The 26,059-nt window shown below is 36.1% G+C and overlaps 1 protein-coding gene across 1 annotated transcript in view; it reads right to left on the bottom strand.

Annotated features, from left to right (window-relative positions):
• LOC120635187 overlaps positions 1–25,232 on the bottom strand; it is a 107,382-nt gene extending 82,150 nt beyond the window's left edge. The window contains exons 1-3 of the mRNA XM_039906121.1: positions 24,572–25,232; positions 1,524–1,665; positions 829–938 (exon numbers count right to left, since the gene is read on the bottom strand). Of these exons, the coding sequence (XP_039762055.1) occupies positions 829–938; positions 1,524–1,665; positions 24,572–24,601 (282 nt within the window). The 5' untranslated portion in view covers positions 24,602–25,232. The remainder of the gene's footprint in view (positions 1–828; positions 939–1,523; positions 1,666–24,571) is intronic.
• Between the last annotated feature and the right edge of the window lie 827 nt (positions 25,233–26,059).

The raw sequence follows: 26,059 nt of genomic DNA, 5'->3' as shown, positions 1-26,059 counted from the left end.
ACGGCGCTACGCGGCGGAGGGAGGGAGAGCGCTTCGTAGAAACGGTTGAATTTTTGAGGTTTTCACAACGTTTTTACTTTTTATTTGTGTTCATTTAGATTTATAAGATATGACGCTATTTATCGACTGTATAAAAAATCTCTAATCCATATTATAAATGAGTCTGTCTGTGTGTTCTCTAAATGGAGTATAAAGGAATTTGGCAGGGGATATCCTATTTTGATACAGCCTGATAACTACGGTACGGTGGTGCCGAGTTCGAATCCCGGCACGAACCGCTAACTTTTCTAAGTTATGTGCGTTTTAATTAATAAAATATTGCTCAAACTGTGAAGGAAAACATCTTGAGGAAACCTGCATGACTTGAGAGAGTTCTGAAAGATGTTCTCAAAGGCCTGTCGAGTCCACCAATCCGCACTGGGCCAGCCCCCGCTACGGCCTTAACCCCTTCTCATTGTGGAAAGACACCCGTGGCCTGTGGCCCAGTAATGTTTAATTTAAAATTAAACTATTTTGGTATTTAAAGCGTAAAAAAAATGTTTTATTAATTAATTTCATCAACAGACAGTTAAGAATTATCGTGGTGTGCTTAATTGTAGAGCCTGCGAAAACACACACTAACACTCTGCGTTAAGGTGTAATTTAGCTTGAGCACACGGGCCTTAGGTATTATTACATAGTTTTCTTCGATATCAAAGAATAACTTAACGTAGTAGAAGGTTATTATGTATCATAGCAAAACTATAGACGATTCCTTAAATGAATGTAGCCTGTACTAGGCTTGCAGCAAAACGCAAGATACTAAAAATAAGAATAAATATCACTCACCTCGCCATGCAAACTTCTGCCATCAGGCGTGTTCTCAGGTAGGAAGTAGAGTCTCAAGGAAACCAGGGTCTGGTCGGACACGCGGTCTGTCCACAGGAGCTGCAGTTCCCCTGCGCCAAAATTGTATTTATTTGAATCCGGCTCCGCTTTCATCTCTCACAAGATAGAAAAATGAATGTTAAAATGTTAATTTTTGATGTTGGAATAGAGCAACTGCTGAGTTTCTTGCCGGCTTCTTCTCGGTAGAATCTGCCTTCCGAACCGGTGGTAAAGTCACTACACATGGACAGACTTGACGTTTCAAAAGTGCTTGTATTAGGCCTACTTGAAATAAATGAATTTTGAATTTTGAAGTTTGTTTGCCGTCGATGCCTTCTATATTCCCTTGATCAACAACCAAGCGAAAGCTTAATAACATGTTGGTCGAAGCTTTTCATTGACTGAAACGACGATCAGGACAATAACGGTCGACTCAACACTCTCTTCAAACTAAATAAATAAATAAATATGCTACGACAATACACACATCGCCATCTAGCCCCAAAGTAAGCGTAGCTCGTGTTATGGGTACCAAGATGACTGCTGAATATTTTTATGAATAATATACATAAATACTTATAATATACAACTAAGTGATCGTACGGACTTTTCATTGAAAAGAACTCTGTGCTGTTATTTAGCTGTTCAGAACTCACCTATGGACACCAGCTCTGAGTCCTGCCATATCCTGACGAAGAAGAAGTCTCCAATCGCGTAGATCCGCTCCGACTGGCCGGTCAGCCTGATGGCTTTGTAGAAGGTGTACTGACCGTGGTGCCCGCACGGCGCCCCCACCAGCTGCAACGGACAAACACATCAATTAAAAAAAAAAACGCTTTTTTATTTCTTACATAGTTAATGAGACCTATCCTAGCATGAAAATACCTGTGTCAGGAGGTCTCACTCTTCCATAGCAAAGACAACCGGAACCGAAATATTATTTCACATAAATAAATAAATAAATAAATAAATAAATAAATAAATAAATATACTACGACAATACACACATCGCCACCTAGCCCCAAAGTAAGCGTAGCTTGTGTTATGGGTACTAAGATGACTGATGAATATTTTTATGAATTATAACGTAAATACTTAGAAAATACATATAAACCCCCAGACACTGAAAAACACTTATGCTCATCACACAAACATTTCCCAGTTGTGGGAATCGAACCCACGGCCTTGGACTCGGAAAGCAGGGTCGCTGCAAACTGCGCCAATCGGCCGTCACACATTCACATGCTTTAGGGATACATTATTCACTGTCTCTGAGACTTATCTGTGAAACCGAAACGATAATAGTTTTTGAGTGAACCACTGCCATAGTTTTTACTGAAATAAATCGGATACAGCCACACACAAAATTAAACTCGAATGACTCATGTCACTTTATTAGGTACTATGCGCGTGTCGGTCTTTTAACTTCAATAGGGTTGTCATTGGTGAACACTTGGAATGTATAGAATTAGTTTGGCCATCCAAAGGGGCAATGCTGCCAGCATCTTGGGAACTGTGCCTCGCTGCGGTGGTTTCGAGGACGTTTTCGATTTTATTTAGTTTTTAAATAGTTTATTTTAGGTTATATTTATAATTTTGTATGTAATAAAACTAAAATATTAATGTCACATTTATAATAAAATACGTTTGGAAGGAAATATATATATGCTTCTTTTGATTTAATATTTTTACACTAATTCGTTATTCGGTTACACGTTGTATAAAGCCGTATTTGATGAATGTATTTATAAATAAATAAATAAATATACTACGACAATACACACATCGCCATCTAGCCCCAAAGTAAGCGTAGCTTGTGTTATGGGTACTGAGATAGCTGATGAATATTATTATGAATAATATACATAAATACTTAGAATATAAATATAAACACCCAGACACTGAAAAACATTCATGTTCATCACACAAACATTTTCCAGTTGTGGGAATCGAACCCACGGCCTTGGACTCAGAAAGCAGGGTCGCTGCAAACTGCGCCAATCGGCCGTCAATTAATATAAAAATTAATAATTTATAAATGGCGAATTCTGTTTAACCCCGTACGGTACGAAGAACAGATCGCCTTTCATTTGATACCTATATTGAGGGAGTTGTAAAAACACATATAAACCGTCATTTTCTGGAAACGGCCATCTTGAACCGATTTTCATCAAACAACTATGAAAACTCCAGCCTAATTCACTCAAATAATAATCGGTTCATCCGTTCAGGAAATACGAAACCACACACACACGCACTCGCACACACACATACACACACATCCACACACACACACAGTAACATCAAACTAAAAACACGAAACAAACCGTAGTTTTTGCGTCGCGGGTTAAAAAATTAAACCTTACAGATTCTCCTGCTTTTCGCGGAGTATAGAAATTTAAACTAGATTTTCATTGTATAAAACAAAATATGCCATCAATAGTTTTAGTTACGGGTTCAAAACTTGCATAAATCAACTTAGCGGGCTTTTAAGGTAAAGTCGGTCGAGTGACATAGCAATATCGATTATGATTGCGCCCAATAAAATGGAAGTCGTAAGTTTGAAGTAAATCGACGACACGCGAGCACTTCCCGTCGCTGCGGATGAGGCATTTTGTGACGTAGCGATAACAAAAACATTCTTGAGATACATATATACTATAGTAGCTGTTTCCCGCGACTTCGTCTGCGTTTGATTTTGTTTTTTTTGATGTGGCATTCAATTTAGCTGTAGCTCTAAAAAAAATAAAGTATTCAGTATCGCTAAGCCTTTAATGAGGGGTTTGCTGTTGTCCGCTGAGGAGTTCTGTCCTCTACCTGGAGGTAGAGGACAGAACTCCCACCACATTCAGATCCACACAAAGTTTGGGCAAAATCAACACATATATTATAAACTCTATAGTACAAAAATAATTATTTAAATCGGTTATAATTTGTCGGAGTTATGGTGTAAAATCGTCAAACACTCATCCCCTCTCCCAAAGGAACCGAGCTTAATGTCGGGATAAAAAGTATCCCATATTTCTTCATGTTATACATGAATAAAGAAATTTTTAATTTGAAGAACGTTATGGAGAACTCTCCGGCATGCAGGTTTCCTCAAGATGTTTTCCTTCCACGTTGAAGCAAGTGATATTTTAGTTGCTTATAAAACGCACATAACTCAGAAATGTTAGCGGTGGAATCAAACTCCGCTCCCCGAAATTGAGTCCAAAGTCCGTACCCATAGAATTTGGAACATACAGAACCGTCGTGCAGCCATTATTGCGTGCAGTTCATTGTGTCCAAAAACAGTGAAAACGCGCCGCGCACGTCTCACTTCACACCCGTGTAATGTTGCTAGCTTACAAAATTTCATGGTGTCACTTTTCCCCATTTTATGGTAAACGTTTAAAACATTAGAGGTAAAATAATCGCTGTGTAATTTGGCGGCCAATTGCCTCAGTGGGCAGCGACCCTGCTTTCTGAGTCTACGGCCGTTGGATCGATTCCCACAACACGAAAATGTTGTGATGAACATGAATGTTTGTGTGAGGAACATGAGTGTCTCAGAAACACTACTAAAGTGGTGCGGTTTGTGATGCTTCAATATCAGTCGTGCACAAGGTTTACAGCTTGGTAATGCCTACAAAAAACAACGACAGCAAATTATCATCGAACCCGTAAGCGAACCGAGGCACCGTAAGGTTCTGCATCCCTACGTGGTCCGCGGACGCGTACGAAGCGCTTCGCATCCTCGTTTCTGATCCGCACCGCTAGGATCTGGAATGCCCTTCCAGCTTCCATTTCCCCCAGTGCCTACAGTACGAGTACCTTCCAATCAAGAGTGAATAGGCATCTTCTAGGCAAGCGCGCTCCACTTTTAACATCGCTTAACGGTGTGATTGCAGTCAAGCGCTCGTCTATAAACATTATAAAAACAAAAAAAAAAAATATGTAAAAGCAGTGCAGGCTACTGCTAGTGTATTTAAATTTTACTGTATTTTTTTGTTCAACTAAAAAACAATTCTTATTTCCGTGGTTAAATTAAATAATTTTTCTTTCTTTATTTTCTTATTTATTTATATATAGATTAAAATCAAAACAATATGATTGAGGACAAAATAATTAAAGTTTTAAGTAATTCAAAGCCGCGCCGGATGCGGCCATTTTGTAGTGTACCGTTACCAAATAAATTAATGTGACATCCTTACTGTATAATAAACGCGAAAGTTTGTTTGTTGGTTTATTCGATTTTCACGCAGCAACGTAGCAACCAATTGAAAACCTTGTTGATTGATAACCGTAATTTTATAATGTGAAAGTTACGATCTTTTCCGGTAGACATACATACATACACACCCGTGTTTTTGAGTATTCGTGGTTCTAAAATATAATTACTATTTCAAATAGAGCTGGACTCGTTATGGAGGATTGTAGGTATTACGGTACGGTACGGTTTGTCTTGGTGTCCCGAATACAGCTGTTAATGCTGTAATGTATATCTTGGCTCTCCACGGTCGGTGGTCCAGAGTTCGAATCCCAGGAGCACTTTGGGATTTTATTATTTCCGAATTCTGGCCGTGGCTAGTTACCACCCTACAGACAAAGACAGCCAGTTGGTGCAGTTGGCAGTGATGCTTTCTGAGTCCAAGGCCGTGGGTTCGATTCCAACATCTCGAAAATGTTTGTGTGATGAACATGGAAGTATTTCAGTGTCTGAGTGTTTATCTATATATTATTAGTATTTATGTATAATATTCATAAAAATATTCAACAGTCATCTTAGTACCCATAACACAAGCTACGCATACTTTGGGGCTAGATGGCGACGTGTGTATTGTCGTAGTATATTTATTTAATTATATTATTTATTTTAAAGTTTAACAATCTTTAGAATTTTTCCGTTTTGTGAAAGCTGAGAGCGGAGTGGCCTGCTTCCAAGCAGCCTTGTCGTTAAGGAATTCATCAATCGTGTAGTAACCACGATTTATTAAATGTGTATATGACATATATACTTTTAAAAAGCGGAAACTACACAGACGTCTGACGTAAGCGTTACTTCCGTCAGAAAAAAGATCTGAGTTACTCCCTAGTCGGGCCTAAAGAAGTATTACTTCAAAAATTAACCGTCTGTCTGATATCTACTATCGGAAGTATCTCACGCACATTCTAGTTAGCATTTAATTTTTATATACATCAGCACGGCTAGCCAATAAGTTAGGCTTAGACAATTATCTCCCCGGGGAAAGGATAAAAATGTATCTTCTCCCACAGCTTTATCCACTCTCAGAGCACTGGCGCACATGTGGAAATAATATCCAAATAATATATCCAAATAATATATGTAAATAAATAAATATAAATATATTACGACAATACACACATCGCCATCTAGCCCCAAAGTAAGCGTAGCTTGTGTTATGGGTACTAAGATGACTGATGAATATTTTTATGAATAACATACATAAATACTTATAATATACATATAAACACCCAGACACCGAAAAACATTCTTGCTCATCACATAAACATTTTCCAGTTGTGGGAATCGAACCCACGGCCTTGGACTCAGATAGCAGGGTCGCTGCCCACTGCGCCAATCGGCCGTCTGAATGTTTAATAATAAACGGGCGTTATTGTTCCGATCGTCGTTTCAGTCAATGGTCTTCTCGCGAAAAGCTTCGACCAACATCTTAAGAAGCTTTCGCTTGGTTGTTGGATCAAGGGTCGGATACAGAAGGCAGTAGTCCTTGAAACGGCGCGTATTGTGAGGAGGTTCCTCGCTCTGGAGCCCTGACCGCCGGTTGCTTGGGCATTCAAAAGCCCCGCAAGCGGAGGGTGTTTTTCTTATTAATTTTTTAAAAAAATTTTCTTATTAATTTTTAAGTTTTTTTAATTTTTGTAAGCATAATTAAGAATTAAAAAAAAAAAAAACAATAAATGATAGAATTAAAAACCGGCGTGTTCCCGCGCTTAAACAGGTGGACACAATTCAAATTCAAAATTTCTTTATTCACGTAGGCCTATCACAGGCACTTATGAAGCGTCCATACATATATGTTTACATAATTGTAAGGGGACGGTGAAAACTTCGTTCGCCAACTTAAACCTAAAGCTACGAGGGTTCCAAACGCGCCCTGCTCTAAGGAGAGCCCACAACAAACTTAGCCGGGTATTTTTTTTTTGTTATCACCATCTCACAGTTTATTTATATTAAGCTAGAGCAATTCACACCCAAGCTTTTTCATCGTTCAACTAATTCTTGATATTATAATAGGATTTTTCTGTTACTTTTATCACATTTTAGGGTATCATCGGGGATATCTTTTTTGTCTCCAGCCTTTGCCAGCCCTGCTGGATCACAAATGTGGTGTTTTGTAACGTACCTATGTATTATTTTTGAAAGAATTAGACTACACTACCAGGGTGCCAGCCGGTAATGCCAGGGGTCGTAAACATTTTCTTTCATATTTTTTTTTTTTTGCATTTAATTTGAAAGATAGGACCTCAGCATCCCTTCTGGGAACGAGTTAAAACCCAGTGACGCACCCTTAGCTTTCAGGAATATGTAAATCAATTAAACATCACCTGGTTTAACGCTGGAGGAAAACATTGCGAGGAAATCGGCATGCCTGCCAACTCTACATAAATTTCTATGGAATAGGCCAGCGTGGTGAACCATACCCTTCTAATTTTAAAAGACTCGTTCCCTTATCTCCAACAGCCTCAAAGCAGCATAGAGCTTAAACCCACCATCCCCCAATAAAACAGAGTGTTAATAGTTAGTTAAAAGTAATATGACAACACACGCAATACGCACTAGGCCAGCGTGGTAAACTATACCCTTCTAATTTTAAAAGACTCGTGCCCTGATCTCCAACCGCCTGAAAGGGGAATAGAGCTCAAGCCCACCATCCCCAAATAAAACAGAGTGTTCATAGTTAGTTAAAAGTAATATGACAACACAGGCAATACGCACTAGGCCAGCGTGGTAAACTATACCCTTCTAATTTTAAAAGACTCGTGCCCTGATCTCCAACAGCCTGAAAGGGGAATAGAGCTCAAGCCCACCATCGCCCAATAAAACAGAGTGTTCATAGTTAGTTAAAAGTAATATGACAACACAGGCAACGATGAACGCAACGACAATCTCGAAGCCGGATGTTGCCTTTTCAGTGCGACAGGTAGCGTCAGCAGAATCAATTTGAACTGTGGACAAAAACAATACGATCCCTTGACGTTAAGCTACGTTAAAAAGGTGATACAGGCAAAACGACATATGGACAGAAAAACAAAACTATGACTCGAAACTCTTAAGGTTTTTACACGCTTTATATTAGCTTCACTTGTATGTTTGTTTGTAACCGACTTCTTTGGGCGCGATTTTGACCCACTTTAAACGGTCAGATTTCTTTCAAACTTTGTAGACATATCGAGGACCGATGACAATACACTAATCTGAAAAGATTATTCCAATTTTCACTATAAAAAATAAGATTTTTTACTAATTACTACAGCGCCATCTAGACCCAAATGTAAAAAACCTATGGCGTTCGCGTACCTAACAAATTCCACAGAAAACATTAAGCTACTAGATGGTAGAGGGCGTTAGCTATTACTTTTTAATGGCCTGCTTTAAATAATAATTAGAACTTGCATTTCGAGAGACTGAATAAAAAAAAAAAATTATCTCTTTAATGGTGAATGGGTTACCGATTAATTTTGCTCTAATAAAAATAATAGATCAAGAAAAACTAAAAAAAATCGCTATGATGAATAAACTAAAAGAAAGAAATTAGTTTAGTTTTTTATACCTAGCGTGTTTTTTTAGTTTGTTCGAACTATTTAATTATTTTAATTCCATTATTCGATGATTACCTTAGTAGATACTAGTATCTGAGGGCAGAAAGCGCAGAAAATGTATGAAGTGTCTTAAAAATGTATGTCGGCCGAAATAAAGACAGGCAGGCATACCAAAATGAAAAAAGAACTGTTCGGTGTGAAGTTTAAGATTGAAGATATTATAAATTACACCATACAGATTCTTCTTTTTCTCGCGGAGTATAGCAAATTAAATAAATAAATATACTACGACATATAACGCCATCTAGCCCAAAAGTAAGCGTAGCTTGTGTTACGGGTACTAAGATGACGCTTGTGTGTTACGGGTACTGATTAATATACAAAAATACTTATAACACCCAGACACTGAAAAACATTCATGTTCATCACACAAACATGTTCCAGTTGTGAGAATGGAACCCACGGCCATGGGCTCAGAAAACAGGGTCGCTACTCTACTTGATGAAAATTAAGCTTCATTTTCGTAATATATCATGAAATTCCGCAAAGTAACGCCTGCTTCTATCCAATACGCTATCGGTTTTTTTTTTGCTGCCGCTACCTGCACGACGAGTGCCGAATCAATAAGTATAAAATTGAAACAGCCCCGGGGCGGTGCGAGCGAGGCGGCGTCATAAGGGTCACTCCACATTTATATCATTTCGCTGACCTCCCTGGTGCAACTGTCTCGTAATATTTTGAGTTCACGGGAAATTAAGGCATTTTAAATTAATGACAAGGTAGATAGAAGCAGCAAACCTCGCTCTCATCTCCTGCAAGATAGAAAAAAGATTGTAAATGTTGATGTTGGAAAACAGCAACTACTGAGTTTCTTGCCGGCTCTTCTTTCTTGCTTTCCGAACCGGTGGTAGAGTCACTACAAACATACATACTTGACGTTTCAAAAGTGCTTATGAAGTAGGCCTACTTGAAATAACTTTGAATTTTGAATTTTGAATAAATATTCCCAACTTACGGTATTGACGGTCAGATCGGACAAAAAAAATTTTGGATAGGAACACTCTAAATCACCTAGCGATACGAAATATAGTATTTGTAGCGGTATTCCAATCTGGTCTACCAAATATACAATAAAAAAAAGTATAGAAATGGGACGAGCTGTTCCGGCGTAGTGCCGTGTCAAAAACACCGTGACAATACATTTAAATATTTTTTATAAAACTATCCTCTTTGCCGCGTTTTGACGGGTTTTTCCAAATGACGTGAGAACATGTTATTCCCCGCTAGCTCTAGATATGCCAATATATCAAATTGATTAATCCAACAAACGCAGTCAAGTATTTATAATATTAGTAAGGATGAAAATTAGTTTAAACACATATTTATTTTAATAATTCATTTTACGTTGTAATTATTATTAATCAGAACTTAAATTCTGGTTTTGAATAAAGAAAGTTATGTTCATAAAAAATGTTCAGACTTAAAAAAAAAAAGATTAAATACAAGTAACAAATACCACACAGTAATTATAAACAAAATTCAGACTCTTTCGATGGTTGGAACTGCATAGTATGCGGTTAATCCCTATCCATACTAATATTAGAAATGTCAATGTTAGTTTGTTTGTTACGCTTTCACGCAAAGACTTCTTCACCGATCCTTATGAAACATTGTACACATATTCTTGGAAGTGTTAGAAGTAATATAGGATACTTTTTGTCCCGACATTAAGCTCGGTTCTTTTGGGAGAGGGGATGAAAGTGTTTGACGATGACGACGACGACCATAACTCAGACAAATTATAACCGATTTAAATAATTATTTTTGTACTATATAGGTTATATTATGTGTTTAATTATGCCCAAACTGTGGTTGGAGATAGAGGACAAAGCTCCTCAGCGGACAGCAGCAAACCCCTCATTTAAGGCTTAGCGATACTGAATACTTTAATTTTTTTTAGAACTACAATTAAATTTAATGCCACATCAAAAAACAAAATCAAACGCAGACGAAGTCTCGGGCAACAGCTAGTTTTTATATAGAAATAAATAAATAAACATACAAATTTCTGTGTCAGTGTGGCCGCGCCTTTACACTACCGGTTCAATCGCCGATGTCTTTCTTTACAAGAACTCCCCGCACTAACGTTTTCGATTTGTAAATTAGTTAACCAACATTAAAATGGGCGGAATAGTCTTACTGCAGCAATGATGCGTTCTAAGATGGTGTCGGGCTAATCTGTTGAGGGTATGGCATTTATATTAAACTACAAATACAAGTACAAATACTTGAACCAATTTTGACGGCCGATTGGCGCAGTGGGCAGCGACCCTGCTGTCTGAGTCTAAAGCCGTGGGTTCAATTCCCACAACAGGGAACATGTTTTTCAGTGTCTGGGTGTTTATATGTATATATAATAAGTATTTATGTATATTATTAATTAAAATATTTATCAGTCATCTTAGTACCCATAACACAAGCTATGCTTACTTTGAGCCTAGATGGCGATGTGTGTTACTCGTAGTATATTTATTTTATTATTTTTTTTGTTTTTTTGGTAGCTTGTCAACCATAACGGTTTTAAAAGCGTAAATGTAGCTCTGCCAGGAGTTATTGGTCCCAGGGCTGGAAGAAGCTTGACATTCGACGGTCTAAGGGCGGCCCGGGTTTCATTGTTTAAGTTATACTTCTTTTAGTGCGTTAGAGAAAAATGATTAGAGTAAATTCTTGCGATGCGCGCGCACACCGTCACAACAAACCGACACCCTGAAGTTAGTCTGACGGCCGGGTGGCGCAGCGGGCAGCGACCCTGCTTTCTGAGTCCAAGTTCGTGGGTTCAATTCCCACAACAGGGAACATGTTTATGTGATGAACATGTATGTTTTTCAGTGTCTGGGTGTTTATCTGTATATTATAAGTATTTATGTGTATTATAAGTATTTATGTGTATTATATTCATAAAAAAATATTCATCAGCTATCTTAGTACCCGTAACGCAAGCTACGCTTACTTTGGGACTAGATGGCGATGTGTGTATTGTCGTAGTATTATTTATTAGTTATAATCAACAAAGTAAGAGTAAGGACATATATCTTTAAACGAGCAATTCTTGTATATACATAATTGGAATCTCAGAATCGGCTCCAACGATTTTCATGAAATTTAGTATACAGAAAGTTTCGGGGGCGATAAATCGAATCGATCTAGCTAGGATTCATTTTTAGAAAATGTCATTTTATTTGTGTTTTCCGGTAATCGGTTATTGGTGCAACGAAGTTGCAAGGGTCAGCTAGTATATCTTTAAACGAGCAATTCTTGTATGTATATAATTGGAATCTCAGAATCGGTTCCAACGAATTTCATGAAATTTTGTATATAGGGGGTTTCGGGGGCTATAAATAAATCGATCTGGCTAGGATTCATTTTTAGTAAATGACATTTTCTTTGGGTTTTCCGATAGTAACCGATTTGGTGCAGACGAGGTTGCACGGGTCAGCTAGTATTTTTTATTCCACTACAAGTTAGTCCTTTTCACCCATATTTGTTTATAATTTCGCTGCAACGTTGGTTTTACGATGACGTCATTATTGTAGCCAATGACGTGTCGCGTAGCGTAAAATCGCCGATGAAAGCCTTGAGTATTTTGAGCTACTTTTGCGTTTTTTTGCATTTAAAAACCAGTGTAACGTTTGTCACAGTAGTGGACACTTTGATATCTGACAAATCAATTTAAAATTTCTGAATATACTTTGCTATTGTCTGCTGTGTGGTCTGGTTTTACGATGACGTCATTATTACAGCCAATGGCGTGTCACGTAGCCTAAAATCACCGACGAAAATAAAATAACAACGTAACGTAACGTTTTGTATATTTGTAACAAGTGTAACGTTTGTCACAGTGGCACACTTTGATTTCTCACTAATCAACTTGGGAATTTATAATTTCTGAATATTCTTTGCTATTGTCTGGCGGGAGGTCTCGGCCGTGACTTGTTACGTGACGTGTTTTTTAAGTCGCCAAGCGTTTTAGCGTTACGGTACGATGCCGCGTAGAAACCGATTATGGGTTTTGGTTACATGTTACTGCCATACCCCTACCAGTTTACCCTGCTACCATCTTAGACGGCAATATCGCTTAACAAGTTAACACAGGTGTTATAGAAGTAAAGAACTTACTTGTAATAAAATAAAAAAAATATCCTAGATTTTTTATTAGTAGTAAAGATTCAATATTAATTATAAACTTCTAACAGTACGTGGTTCAAATGATTAAATTGCCGTCACACAAAATTAATTCTTATCGTAGATTCAAATAGAGTATAATATTGGATTCACGTAAGAAGGGTCAAATAGCTATCTCGCTCTAACACAGTTGTTTAGTATTTGCGTCTCACTTTCAAGGGATAGCGAACGTGATAAAAAATTAGGGTTGTCACAACTTTTTAATTATTTGAATAGATTTTTTTTTTTACCCTTTTTTTTAACTTGACTCATTGTAAAATGTTAATTCTAGAACCAATAAGTTAAAGTTAGAAATGTTGATAAGTTAGTTCCTATTCAACTAACTATATGCCAAAAATCGACTTGGTTGTAATTTGATTGGCTGCTGAGTTGGGGCGTAAAGGAAGGACAAACAAACACACTTCACATTTAGAATATAAATTAGGATTCTACCTAAATTATAATTATGTCAAAATATCGTCTCAAGTATTACATATTCGTAGTTGTGATATATTATCATCATTATGGATTTCCAAATTCCACGGTTCTGTGTCGCGTGGATCCAGCGGCTACCTTCGACGCGCTTAATGTCGTCTGTCCACCTCGTTGGGGGCCGACCAACGCTGCGCTTACCAGTTCGGGGCTGCCATTCCAGCACCTTGGGACCCCAACGTCTATCCTTTCTCCGAACTATTGTGATTTATACAATGTGCAAATTAAACAAAACTAAAATGATTGTAACACAATTACAAATGCGATTTTAATGATTTTCTACATAAATTATGTATATTTATTCCTGTTCCGAGATAATGACTGTGAGAATTAGATATCTAATGAAATTGGGTATTAAATCTTGAGTCGTTAAAAACTAGAAACCGTGAAGTACCTAGGTGGGGTTAGTGAACCGAGGCAAAATAGGTCAAGGTCATTCCTCGATGGTTTGATTCCCGATAGTTCCTCAATTTTCTAAAATAATTTAATACATTGTATTAACTAAATATTATTATTATGTTACTTTCCGTCCTCCGAACTAAGTCTTTTATAACGGTTTTTATTGTAGTTATTAAGTAAATATAGTATATACGTTCATGGAAGTTTATTTTATTTCTTGTAACTTACTTTATGCGACATCCACTTTCCACCTTTGTGTCGGCTTCGAGCGTTCAAGTTGCCTTCAAAAGATCACTTTCAGTTATAAGGCCGCCTTTGCACCCTAGCACTGAGTTCTTACAGTTTTCCTTGTGTTTTTTCTATTGTGTTGTGTTGCAATAAAGTTTTATTATTCTATTCCAAAAATCACGTTGACCGGTTGATTAGTTTGGGCGTTAAGGGAGGACAGATAAGCAAATCCACTTTCGCATTTATATATTATTAAGGATTAGACCTCGTTTACATTCTTCATCGTTATTATATGAACTATTCCCATTAATTTGATTAAATAAATAAGCAGTTGTCATACAGAAGCGTAAAATACTTACTTACTTACTACGTAAAAATGGTTGCCTGTAAAGTCGGTATACGGGCGAAAGTTTTACGTGACAACGACTTTGAGTGGTAAAATAATTTTAATGTGAATATTCATTCGTATAGTAGGAAGAAGGATGAAATAATAGTAACAATTTAAAACATTTATTTATACAAAGAATTATATTTAAAACATTAATTTATACAAAGAATCTCGCACTGAATTTCATATTAACAAAATTTTATTTTTACCTTTACACATACATACGTATTTATATACCAATATACATACAATAACTTGCAATACATTTGCGTACAATGAAACAGCGTTTACTACAAAGGGACGCGTGCCTTTCACTTTTTATGTCTGTCTCTCTCGCTCTTAGGCGGGCTAACCATGCCCGAGTGGAAGGGACGCGTGCCTCTCACTCGCTCTCATTGTGTCATTGTGAGCGCATAACGTGAGCGGAGCGTAACGCAGTTTCTTGAAGTGTCACCCGGCAAACCAATTTATAAGACGTTGTCACGTCAAAATAAAAATAATTAATTTACGAAAATAACAAGCAAGTGTCAACCCTGCGAACTCAGTAATGCGAAACCCGTATTTAGTGACTGCAGCATATGTTGCCAAAGTTGATCAATATTTAGTTTAGTTAAAATAACTAATACATTTTTAGTAAACGAGTAATAAAATGTATATGTAGGGTAAATAAGTTTTATTACACCCCCCCCCTCTCTTAGAACGCCGCCCCTCCATAATGGGAGGAATAAGTTTTAGTTTCTGCGAGGGATAAAATTTACTTGCCTGTCAAAGCTCAGGAACAGGGGAATGAAGGAGTAATTCCTTCGTCCCCGGTTCGACATTATAAATATATAATTTGGATATAATTTCCACCCTTGCTTGGAGAATGGATAAAACTATCAACATATTATAACTTGGTTTTAACACCAGCATCAAAATCCGCAACAATGTCAAAGTAAATAGTAGCACAATAATGAAGAATTTATTTGTATTGATCAGACGCATCTCAAAAAATGTGCTTCAGATATTGCCCGTTATTTAAAGAAGCGTATGGGATGTGAATAAAATAATATATTTATAGTTAAAAAGGGAGCTCGCAGGGCGTAGCTACGAGGCGGTTATTTCTAAAATACTCCATTTTATTTTCCATATTAAAAAAAATATATATTTATCACGGAGTGACAGCCCTGAACGCAATCTGTTAGTAATGTGAAACCCGTACTGCGATACTGTTACAGTGATTTCCAAAGTGTTGTAACCTCTTGTAATTAATTTTCTTAATTATTTATTTTTGCGATATCGCTTTATGAGCTATGTAAAGGCACGATACTAACGCGTTTAGTGAGATAAAGTGTGTCATTTTTTTCATATAATTCGAATGCGAGGAGGATTTTTCTATTTTACGCAACATTTTTTTTTTACACCTATCCTTGCCAAAAACTCTGTAAACCGAACTGCATATAACTAATATTTATCATAGGAGCTTTACCTATATTATACATATAAGCATAAAACATTATGATTTTTTTTTTTTTTATAACACAATTAAAGCATTTAAATAAAAAATATTTATCTGTTATTTCAATAGAACTGAAACTGAACTCTTAATCTGCTATTACAGTGAAATTCTACAAACTTTTCTTTGACTATTTGTTGCAAATAATATTAAAAACTTTTTTTCACAATTCATTTTTGTAACAGCAGACTTGGGCCAGAAATGAACGGAAAACGTCGCAAGCATTGTTTAAAACATTTTCCTATAAAAAATTAAACATAGTACCAACCCTACACCCGTACTCAGGTACTTTGTAATGCACGAGCCGTATTTAGAAACAGCGAGATACAACGGTGCTCAAAGTGTAAGAAATAATGACAATGTGTAATGGGACACACAAACACTTTCCAGCTGTGGGAATCGAACCCACGGCCTTGGACTCAGAAAGCAGGGTCACTGCCCACTGCGCCAATCGGCTGTCAGAAAAAGCCAATGCTGATTTCTTACTGGACATTATGTTCGGGGTGTTTATAACCACGCGACGCGTGGCGTGTTGCGAATTTATGGAAGTCTCGCAGTTTATCGTCCGTTTGACAATTCGCTAACACCATATTTGGATAGCGTTATCACGTTATCACGATTGATACGCGTACCGATAGCGGAACCGTCGATAAAATTCCACAGTACCGTTAGTTCTGTATTGATATTTAACTGGCTACACGCGGTTTTATCTGTATTTAATACATTGATATATTAAATACATAATAGCAATAATAATATTATTGATATATTAAATACATATCAATGTATTAAATACAGCGGTGATAGACTAGCGGTTAGAACTTCAGCAACATTTTCGTGGGCCCCTTAAACCCTTCGTACTGTGGGAGGAGACCTGTGCCCGGATAGCCGGATTCGATTTTAGAACGTTGTTATTTAAAACGCGACCTAAAATTCTATGTGCATTGGGCACACGCACGCCATTTTTTGCAATTTTTAGTTGCCTGCACACCGATTTAGGCAATATATATCTTAAGTGGACTCCATATGGGCTAAACCTAGTTTATATTTATAATAAAATTCTATGACTTACTCATTGACAGATAATCCAAAAAATGTGTATGAATGTGTGTGTGTTAATAACCAAAAATTTGCCCGCCAACGCGTATTAAAACGGCTTAGTGGGTCTGTGCTCTCATTTTTTCCATTGCAGTGACGTGATAGTACACTGGTCAACTGAAAACTAAAGCTAAATTAAGGTAACGGATGGACCGATTGGCGTAGTGGGCAGCGACCCTGCTTTCAGAGTCCAAGGCCGTGGGTTCGATTCCCACAACTGGAAAATGTTTGTGTGAAGTAAATGAGTGTTTTTCAGTGTCTGGGTGTTTATCTGTATTTTGTATTTATGTATATTGTTCATAAAAATATTCATCAGTCATCTTAGTGCCCATAACACAAGCTACGCTTACTTTAGGGCTGTTTTTTTTTCGGAGCCTCGAGCCCGCGATAAGCTGTTAAAATCATTAGGGTTAATCAGCTGCACACAATCCGGAAGAAAGAGAAAAAAAAAGCCCTAAAGTAAGCGTAGCTTGTGATATGTGCACTACTTTAGGGCCAGATGTAGTGTATTGGCGAAAAAAAAAATGTCAATGATACTAAACAAACAAACTTTGGGAACAGCTTGCATTTACAATAACGTAGCCAAGGTTTTACGACGCATTATACTAGTAGTTAGTTAATCACCATTAACGTGCAGTGGTTAAAATACCTAACGTCGCAGGTTCCATTATTGAACCGACTTTAAAAATAAAAATATTTGTTTTTTTTGCGCGGAACAGTTCAGAATTCTGTTAAACAAAAATCGATTAGGTATTTTTTTTATTCCACTACAAGTTAGCCCTTTACTGCAATCTCACCTGATGGTAAGTGCCGGTCGACTGGCGCAGTGGGCAGCGACCCTGCTTTCTGCGTCATAGGCCGTGGGTTAGATTCCCACTACTTTAAAATGTTGGTGTGGTGAACAATATTTTTTTTCAAAGTCTGGGTGTTTATCTGTATCTTATAAGTATTTATGTGTATTGTTTAAAAAATATTCATCAGCTATCTTAGTACCCATAACACAAGCTACGCTTACTTTGGGGCTAGATGGCGATGTGTGTATTGTCGTAGTATATAATTATTTATTATTTATTTAAGTGATGCATTCTAAGGTTGTACCGGACGAACCTTATAATAAAAATAATAATAATAAATGCTTTGAATTCACGCCAAATACCCATTTGGCAAAAATTAAAACAAAAAATACTTTTAAGATAAGCAAATAAAGATTACGTTAATATAACTAAAACGAATGAATGAATCTTTGAATGAAGGAATGACAGTTTTATTAGACGTATATGAGTCCACGTTTGTAAATCTTTTACTAAATGTAGAAAAATAAAAACGGCTGGACATAGGGATGCTAGGTTCTAATTTAACTGTTATATCGATAAAAAATAAAATTTCGTGCGTATATTAGGTAGAAACTTTATTTATTTTATTTATTTATTTATTTATTATTTATGTACCATAAATTGTGATTGTGAACATAAGATACATGAAGTGTACAAAGGAAAGCTTATCTCTATAAGAGATCTCTTCCAGCTACCCCAGGATGTGAGTAAGGTAACTTTGTAGGTTACCTAATATTTTTTAAATGGGATTTTCATTCTTAGGGGGGTGATTTTGAGAAAGTACCTACTGAAAATTACCTAAATAAAATCTGATCGGCATAGGTCCAGTATTTTTTATAGATAATTACAACAAACCTTTCCCGATTAGTCATAAAATAAAATTGCAATACAGACCGAATTGGACGAAAATCTACGGTTGAATGGAAAACCATGACCTTTATTTATTGGAGTTTACTCCTTAAGAATCGATTTTCATATATAAGGCGCCCGGTATGAGAAAAATGTGAGGAGTAAAATCTACTGATGAATGACCTCGTTACGTTTTCGCTTTGCGACGTTGCATGCCCGGCAACTGTGATGCGCAAACATGCAACGTCGCTTTCGTTTCATTAGCTTATTTTTTCCTATTTAAGTTACCAAGGAAACCGAATATTATCTAGGTAAAGAAACAAACACATAAATGTATGGGACAGAGTGAGATAGAAAACATTATACATTTTTTTTTCCTATTCTTGTTCCCTAAGTAATAAACATTACATTTATCCTAATAGTTCTGATACTCTACATCCACCTCAATCTCCCGTAGGCTACTTTTAAGAAGTTACACTTCCGCCGTGTGTGAATAAATTGCACGGGATTTTTAATTTACCCTTTCATATGGTATTAATCTTTATTCAGTTAAATAAACTCTTTTTGTGTATGTTTCGACAATAATACTTAAGGTGTAAACTCCAGTCGTGCGTCGGAGCTGACACACACCTTTTTGTATTTATTCATAAGACACACCACAACATTTATTAAAAATAAATTATGTGTTAGAATTACAAATTCTGTCTAGTGCAATTACAATAATCAATTATCGTTTAAACGAGCAACACTTCACAGGTCATCAAGAACACGTCCTGCAACTTGGCGCCCTGTGTCCATCAATTGTCAAGCAACATGCGCCTGTAACTACACCGGCAACCACGCCCTTCACACCGGAACACAGCATTGCAACAATGCTGCTTAGCGGCAGAAATAAGCAAGGCGACGGTACTTCCCCGGACGAGCTCTGTCACAATTTGCTCTACTATAATAAATAAATAAATATAAATATACAATACACACATCGCCACGTAGCCCCAAAGTAAGCGTAGCTTGTGTTATGGGTACTGAGATGACAGATGAATATCTTTATGAATAATATAGATAAATACTTAGAATATACATATGAACACCCAGACACAGGCAAACATTCATGCTCATCACACAAACATTTTCCAGTTGTGGGAAACGAAGCCACGGCCTTCGGCTCAGAAAGCAGGGTCGCTGCAAACTGCGCCAATCGGCCGTCAAAACTCTTCTACTTTCTGAATCGCGAAGAACCATTAGTTTTCTTGTGATAACAAATATCATATGTACATCTCCTGTATGCAAGCTATACATGTGCCACTTTTTATCAATATCGGCTTTGCTGTGAAGCCGTGCGTAGGTAACGAAGGCTATTTTTTTAAACCTCCCGGGAACGTTACTCAGCTGCGTGTTCTATGTTTATAAATGTGGCAAGATCGCTGCACTGGTTGAGATGAAGATAAGTAACAAACAAGCAGACACAGTTTCGCATTTAAAATACTAGTATAGATATGGATACAAAAGAATGAGTGGATAAGAACTAGTTAGTATTGAACGTGTTAAAACCTAAGTCAATAAAACCTATGCGTCTACAGATGGAGACTATGTACCAGTGTCATTGACCTTAATAGCTGCCAAACGGATATTTATTTAAACTCTTTATTTGCACACTCACTACAAGTAAAAAAAAAGAAGAAAAAAAAACACAAACAGAGACAGAAGCAGTATACAAAAGGCGTTATCGCTTAGTAGCGCTCTGTGCAGGTTGTGCATATTTAAAAAATACATACGAATAACTGCATACTAATACTTGAAGATTACAGAAACAAAATAATACGTAATATAATAAATATTTAAATAAAATATTGGTTGTCTGTAAAGTCGGCTTACTGACGATAGTTGAACGTGACAACGTCTTAAGAAAATACTAATGGAATGGTTGCATTTTTCAAAAGAAAATTTTAATTTTATTTGTTTGATAGATATTATCGTTGCTATAAACAATTGACACCACATTCACTTTTCACTGCACTTCATCCTTGCCGAAAACATGTAAATGTATTATTGTATAGAAGCTGTCCACGAGGACGCATCGCTCACTCAAGTAGGAGAGAGACAGATGTTGAACGCGGAGGCCGACTGTGCCTCTTTGTCGCTCGCTCCGCGCTCTCGCTTGCACTTCAAGCCTTGAATGGAACGCCTCAGAGCGAGGTAACGCCGCATACGTCATGTTTTTTCGGACGGGTTTAGGCCGTAGTCCACCACGCTGGCCCAGTGCGGATTGGTAGACTAACAATGCCTTTGAAAACTATCAGGCTTGCAGGTTTCCCCACGATGTTTGCTTTGCCGTTGAAATTGTTATTTAATTGCTTCAAACGCGTAAAACTCCGAAAAGTTATAGTTGCGTGCTGGAGATCCAGTCCCACCGAAAGCGATAAAGCCGCGGGTGGTTTTTATTTCCGTACTAATATTATAAATAATATTATAAATACTATTATATATACTATTATATATACTTTTTTTTTCAGTAATACAGATTGTACGGTACAGATTGTAGCTTGCATCCTGGAGACGGGACATAGCAAACTTTTTAGACCGGGAATACAAAAGGTTCCCTTGGGATTCCTAATAAACCAAGTTGAATATATCTTAATTGAAATAGACCCATAAATGGGACTTTTAATGCGTACATCACATAACTATATTGCCACGAGATACTACTATATACTACTACACGAGAACTATATACAACATAACTTTAATGTGGTACTCTACTGCTCTAACAAACCGCAACAAACATAGCCGGGAGAGCGGACAAATTCGCGGTCATCAGATAGTATTAGATGTAATAAAATAAATAAGTAAACGCAATTAAGTAGTAAATAATTGTTTTTACGAGGAAAGATGTTTTTCGCTGCAGCTCAAGGGAACCGAGGTTGTGGTTGACAATGAATTTTTACGGCCTCACATACATTTAAATTGTAAAGCATCCAAAGAGCTACGCAGATACTCCTCTCAAAGGAGAGGCAGAATACGTAACATTTCCTCTGTCGAAATACTGGACCACCGGGTAAAACAATATATGTTATACAATCTGTTGCCCGCGTTCTTCGTCCGCATTTATTTCGCCTTTTACAAATCCCGTGTTCCCGTGTTGAAAGGACAGGGATGTCCTTTCAACTAAGTCAATGCCATAATTCAAGTTGATTCATTGGTTAGTTAGGGTTTAAAGCAACGACAAACAAACAAACATATTTTTGTATAATATTAATATTGATTTGAACTGTACAATTAATATAAGCAATTCAAATATCACATGCTTTTACTGTGTCAGAAAACGTCGTTAGGAAACCCAAATGCCTTAGAGTTCCCCATAACGTCTATGACAACTAAGAACAACTCAATAATTGACAGCATATTTTCCTTGATTAGATAGTGTGAAACTGAATGTCGTCCAAACGCCAAACGGTACCGTGTGTACTTTAAATCCGAGAGAGCAGTATCATAGATACTGGATAAGAAATATCTTACCTTAAGTAAGTACATTATGAGTTTTATTAAATAATTATAAACACACGACCGATAACTTTAATTACGTATCTACAGAAACTGTCAGTTTTTTATGTTACATTATTTATTGAATGAGATACATCTGCAGACAGCGCTTTGTCTCTTACGCGTGTAGCTCAATGTAAAACTGCTAACTCGAATCGGCAGCCAAAAATTTGAGAGGACCTTAAAGGCATACAAACTTTCAAAAACGATCCTTAGCATTCTTTGGACTTGGTTTTGACTTGTTTGTTTGTTTATTTAGCGCGAACGCGTTTTTTCTGTTTAGTCGGTTAAAATCAATTCTGTTTTTCACCCGTTAGTCGTTACGCACATAGGTACTTATGTTTACATATATATTTATGTTTTTGTATTAAGATGATGATAATGATGCATAGACAATGTATAGTTCCCGCGGGATTTTCAAAAAGGGGGCAGATAATAAATTGTGGAAAATTTGTTGTAATATACATACAACTATATATTGTTGTATATACATAGGTGGCATTTTTTTCGTGTTTACAGCAACCAAAGTACTCAATAAGGTCTACATAATATTATATGTATAAATACTATTTCTTATATAGTTCTAAAATATTAATAAAAAAGTACACATTTCAAATTTTCGAGAAAACAGAAGTTAATCATGTTAAATGAAAATATAACGGAAAATAAAATATGACTGATATTTTAGTCAGAAATATGGTAAAAAGTTATATATTTTTTTTCGCTGTGAAATACTAAAATGATTACTAATAGTTTAAGTTTTTTCAACCTCATTTAGCAATGAGGCAGTTGTTTTCAAATTACAGACAGACAGTTACATTTTATTTATTTGTATGGATTGATAATTACGACACATGTTATTGGTGAGCTCACCTAAACGTAACTAAGGCGTATTTAAACAGTTTAACTATTCCAACCAATATTATAAATGCGTACGTTAGTCTGTTTGTTTGTTCCCTAAGATCAGTTCAACCATTAATGGAAGGTAAATAAAGCATTGTAGTTTTGCCAGTAGTTAGTGAGTCAGTAGTAATTTAAAGTAATCTAAATATATATTTAATAACAAAAGGTTTACGCGCGAACGAAATAAATTCATTTATTTCAAATAGGCCCACTTTATCGTCAAGTCAGTCTGTTTGTAGTGACTCTACCACGGTCTCGGAAGACAGATTCCACCGAGAAAAGCCGGCAAGAAACTCAGAAGATTGCTCTTTTTCAACATAATTTTACAGTTTAAAATGAAAAAATATATATACATATAATAAATTTTCTATATTGTGAGAGATGAGAGCGGAGCCTGCTTCCAAGCAGCCTTGTTGTTAAGAAATTCATCAATCGTATACCTAGTAACCACGATTTATTAAATGTGTTTTAACACATTGTTCTAACTTATGCATTAGCAGGTCCAAAATTACCATGGGAATTAGATTATAAAAGCATATACTCAATCCCGCAAATGACTTCTGCACCTTTCGCAAACGATATGCGATGTCACTAAATTATATCCACTTTTCGAAACAGCGACCGCTAGCTGTTGAAAAAGCTTTAAAATAATTTCCTATCATCCTGAGACTGACATGTGACAGTATGTCCATTTTTGACAGTCAGACTACAAACAATTGAGCTATAAATCCGAGTAAGCGGCCATAAAACCCTAGTGCGAGGCGTGAGGCGCTAGTTATAAATAGCTGGTCTAATTTAGTCTTAATGTACTCGCTAAGGCCGATTATACACTCCTCAAGCGGTATTTTTACCTTACAAACATCGATATTATTGACTAACACCACACTTAATCAATATTGAGATAACAAAGGAAATTGTGAAACTAAAAGATTACATTAAAATTTTAATTAAAGAAAAAAAACCTCGTTGGTTTGTTGCGCAACACTAGTGATATAAATTGTATAAGAATTTATTTTCAAATTTATTGCTTTTCATCAAAAATGAAATACTAATAATAAACTTAAATAATGTCGATATCGATAAAAACTAAATTGACATCGCATCACTATAATTTGCTGATATGGTATTTCTTAAGCGTTCCATTTTTTAATTCCCTTGTTCTTTATTCTTTTTTACCAATTTAGTATCAACTCAGTACCTTCTGAAGTACATAATAACATGTAGGCATATATATGTTATGTAAATCGTTTCCTACACCTTCCGATGATTGGAGTCTAGAGAACAATGGATGACGTCATCATATTTAAAAAATTACCGCGATAATTAACTCAAATAGCTATTCATCGCATAAAATATTTCTATTTCACTAATTAGTTTGTCACATAAGTTTCGAATATCGAACATATTTTTCTGAATTTAATATACGGACAAATTATGTATAAGCTAATAGATAATTTATTAATTTATTCTTACCTTATAGGAAGGTTTCTCCATTATAAACATCCAATAAAATGCACTTCAGAAACACAGAACACACATCAGGTTGGCGAAATTTTAAATTTCGAATGCATCTTTTGTAATTTAACTACACTCTGTACACATTGCACTATTTATAAAACGCTATAGCCACTGACTGTGCATCGGAAACAGTTTCCACGTTCTATTTTTAAATTTTACACACTAAACAAAACACTTCTTTTTTTTCACACATGTTTGTAATTTATTATTTTTTATTATTCGCTATTCGCAATACAAATTGCATAATTTATTGTGCCTATTTTAAAATTTGAACACGTTTTATGGTTTTCACATCGCACGACTTAACTATTTCAATTAAATTGTCCTATTTTTTAATTAATTACTAAGCACAATGAAAATAATTAATTATCTGTCAAACTAATTCGAAATTTGAACACGTATTGTTTTACGTCCACCTATGCAGTTGGCAACGTAACTTTTTAATTGCGAAGATAATGAGATGAGGCGAAGGAAACGGAATAGAATGCCTAATGCCAATAATAAACAATAAAACATAAAGCAAATATGGCGTAACTGGTAAGGTTTGACAAAAATAAGTAAAGTACGCGGCGCGCGGGGCGGGGGTACGCTGGAAGCGCAACGTCACACCACCATCTCGTCGGACCGCCGGCCCGTATCTGTGTGTATTATATATCTCACCCTCTCACACTTGCGAACTTATTTAGGGCTGTGTTTATGCGTTCTTTGATTATAAATTATTAAATCATTATTATTTTTTATATACTTACATCGTCATGGTGATCGATTATGGTTCCAATGCAGCACAAAGGTCGCGTAGCATGTAGGGATACTGAACTTAGACACACCCTGCTGTTTTAATGAGGGTAACAAATTATCGTATGAAATCTTTGAGATGTCTCTCAATAAGTTCAAAGTTTATATAAAACGTAAGCTTACAGAAAAATCCTTTTATAATGTTAAGGATTACTTAAACGATAAAAAAGCTTGGGTGTGAATTGCTCTTAGCTTAAAATTAATTTACTGTGAGATGGTAATAACAAAAAAAATACCCGGCTAAGTTTGTTTTGGGCTCTTCTTAGACCAGGGCGCGTTTGGAACCCTCGTAGCTTTGGATTTAAGTTGGCGAACGAAGTTACCACCATCCCCTTACAATTATGTAAACATATATGTATGAACACTTCGTAAGTGCTTGTGATAGGCCTACATGAATAAAGAAATTTTGAATTTTAATTTATTCAAATTTTAGTATAAATTATTGAAAGAAAATATAATATGAACTATTTTGAGAAACCTTACTCTTTAATTTTCTTAAAAGATACCGAAGTGGTAGTTATATTAATAAGACTCATTTAAGTAAATTACGTCTTTAAGTTTAATAACTAAATTCTAACTTACTACTCAAGTAATAAAAAGTAGTAAAAGGTTTATAATTGATTAATTTAGTTGCACTATAATTACCAT

This window comes from Pararge aegeria, chromosome 26 (assembly GCF_905163445.1).
Source record: "Pararge aegeria chromosome 26, ilParAegt1.1, whole genome shotgun sequence".
Lineage (NCBI taxonomy): Eukaryota > Metazoa > Arthropoda > Insecta > Lepidoptera > Nymphalidae > Pararge > Pararge aegeria.
This window is presented reverse-complemented; position numbering and strand designations above follow the sequence as displayed.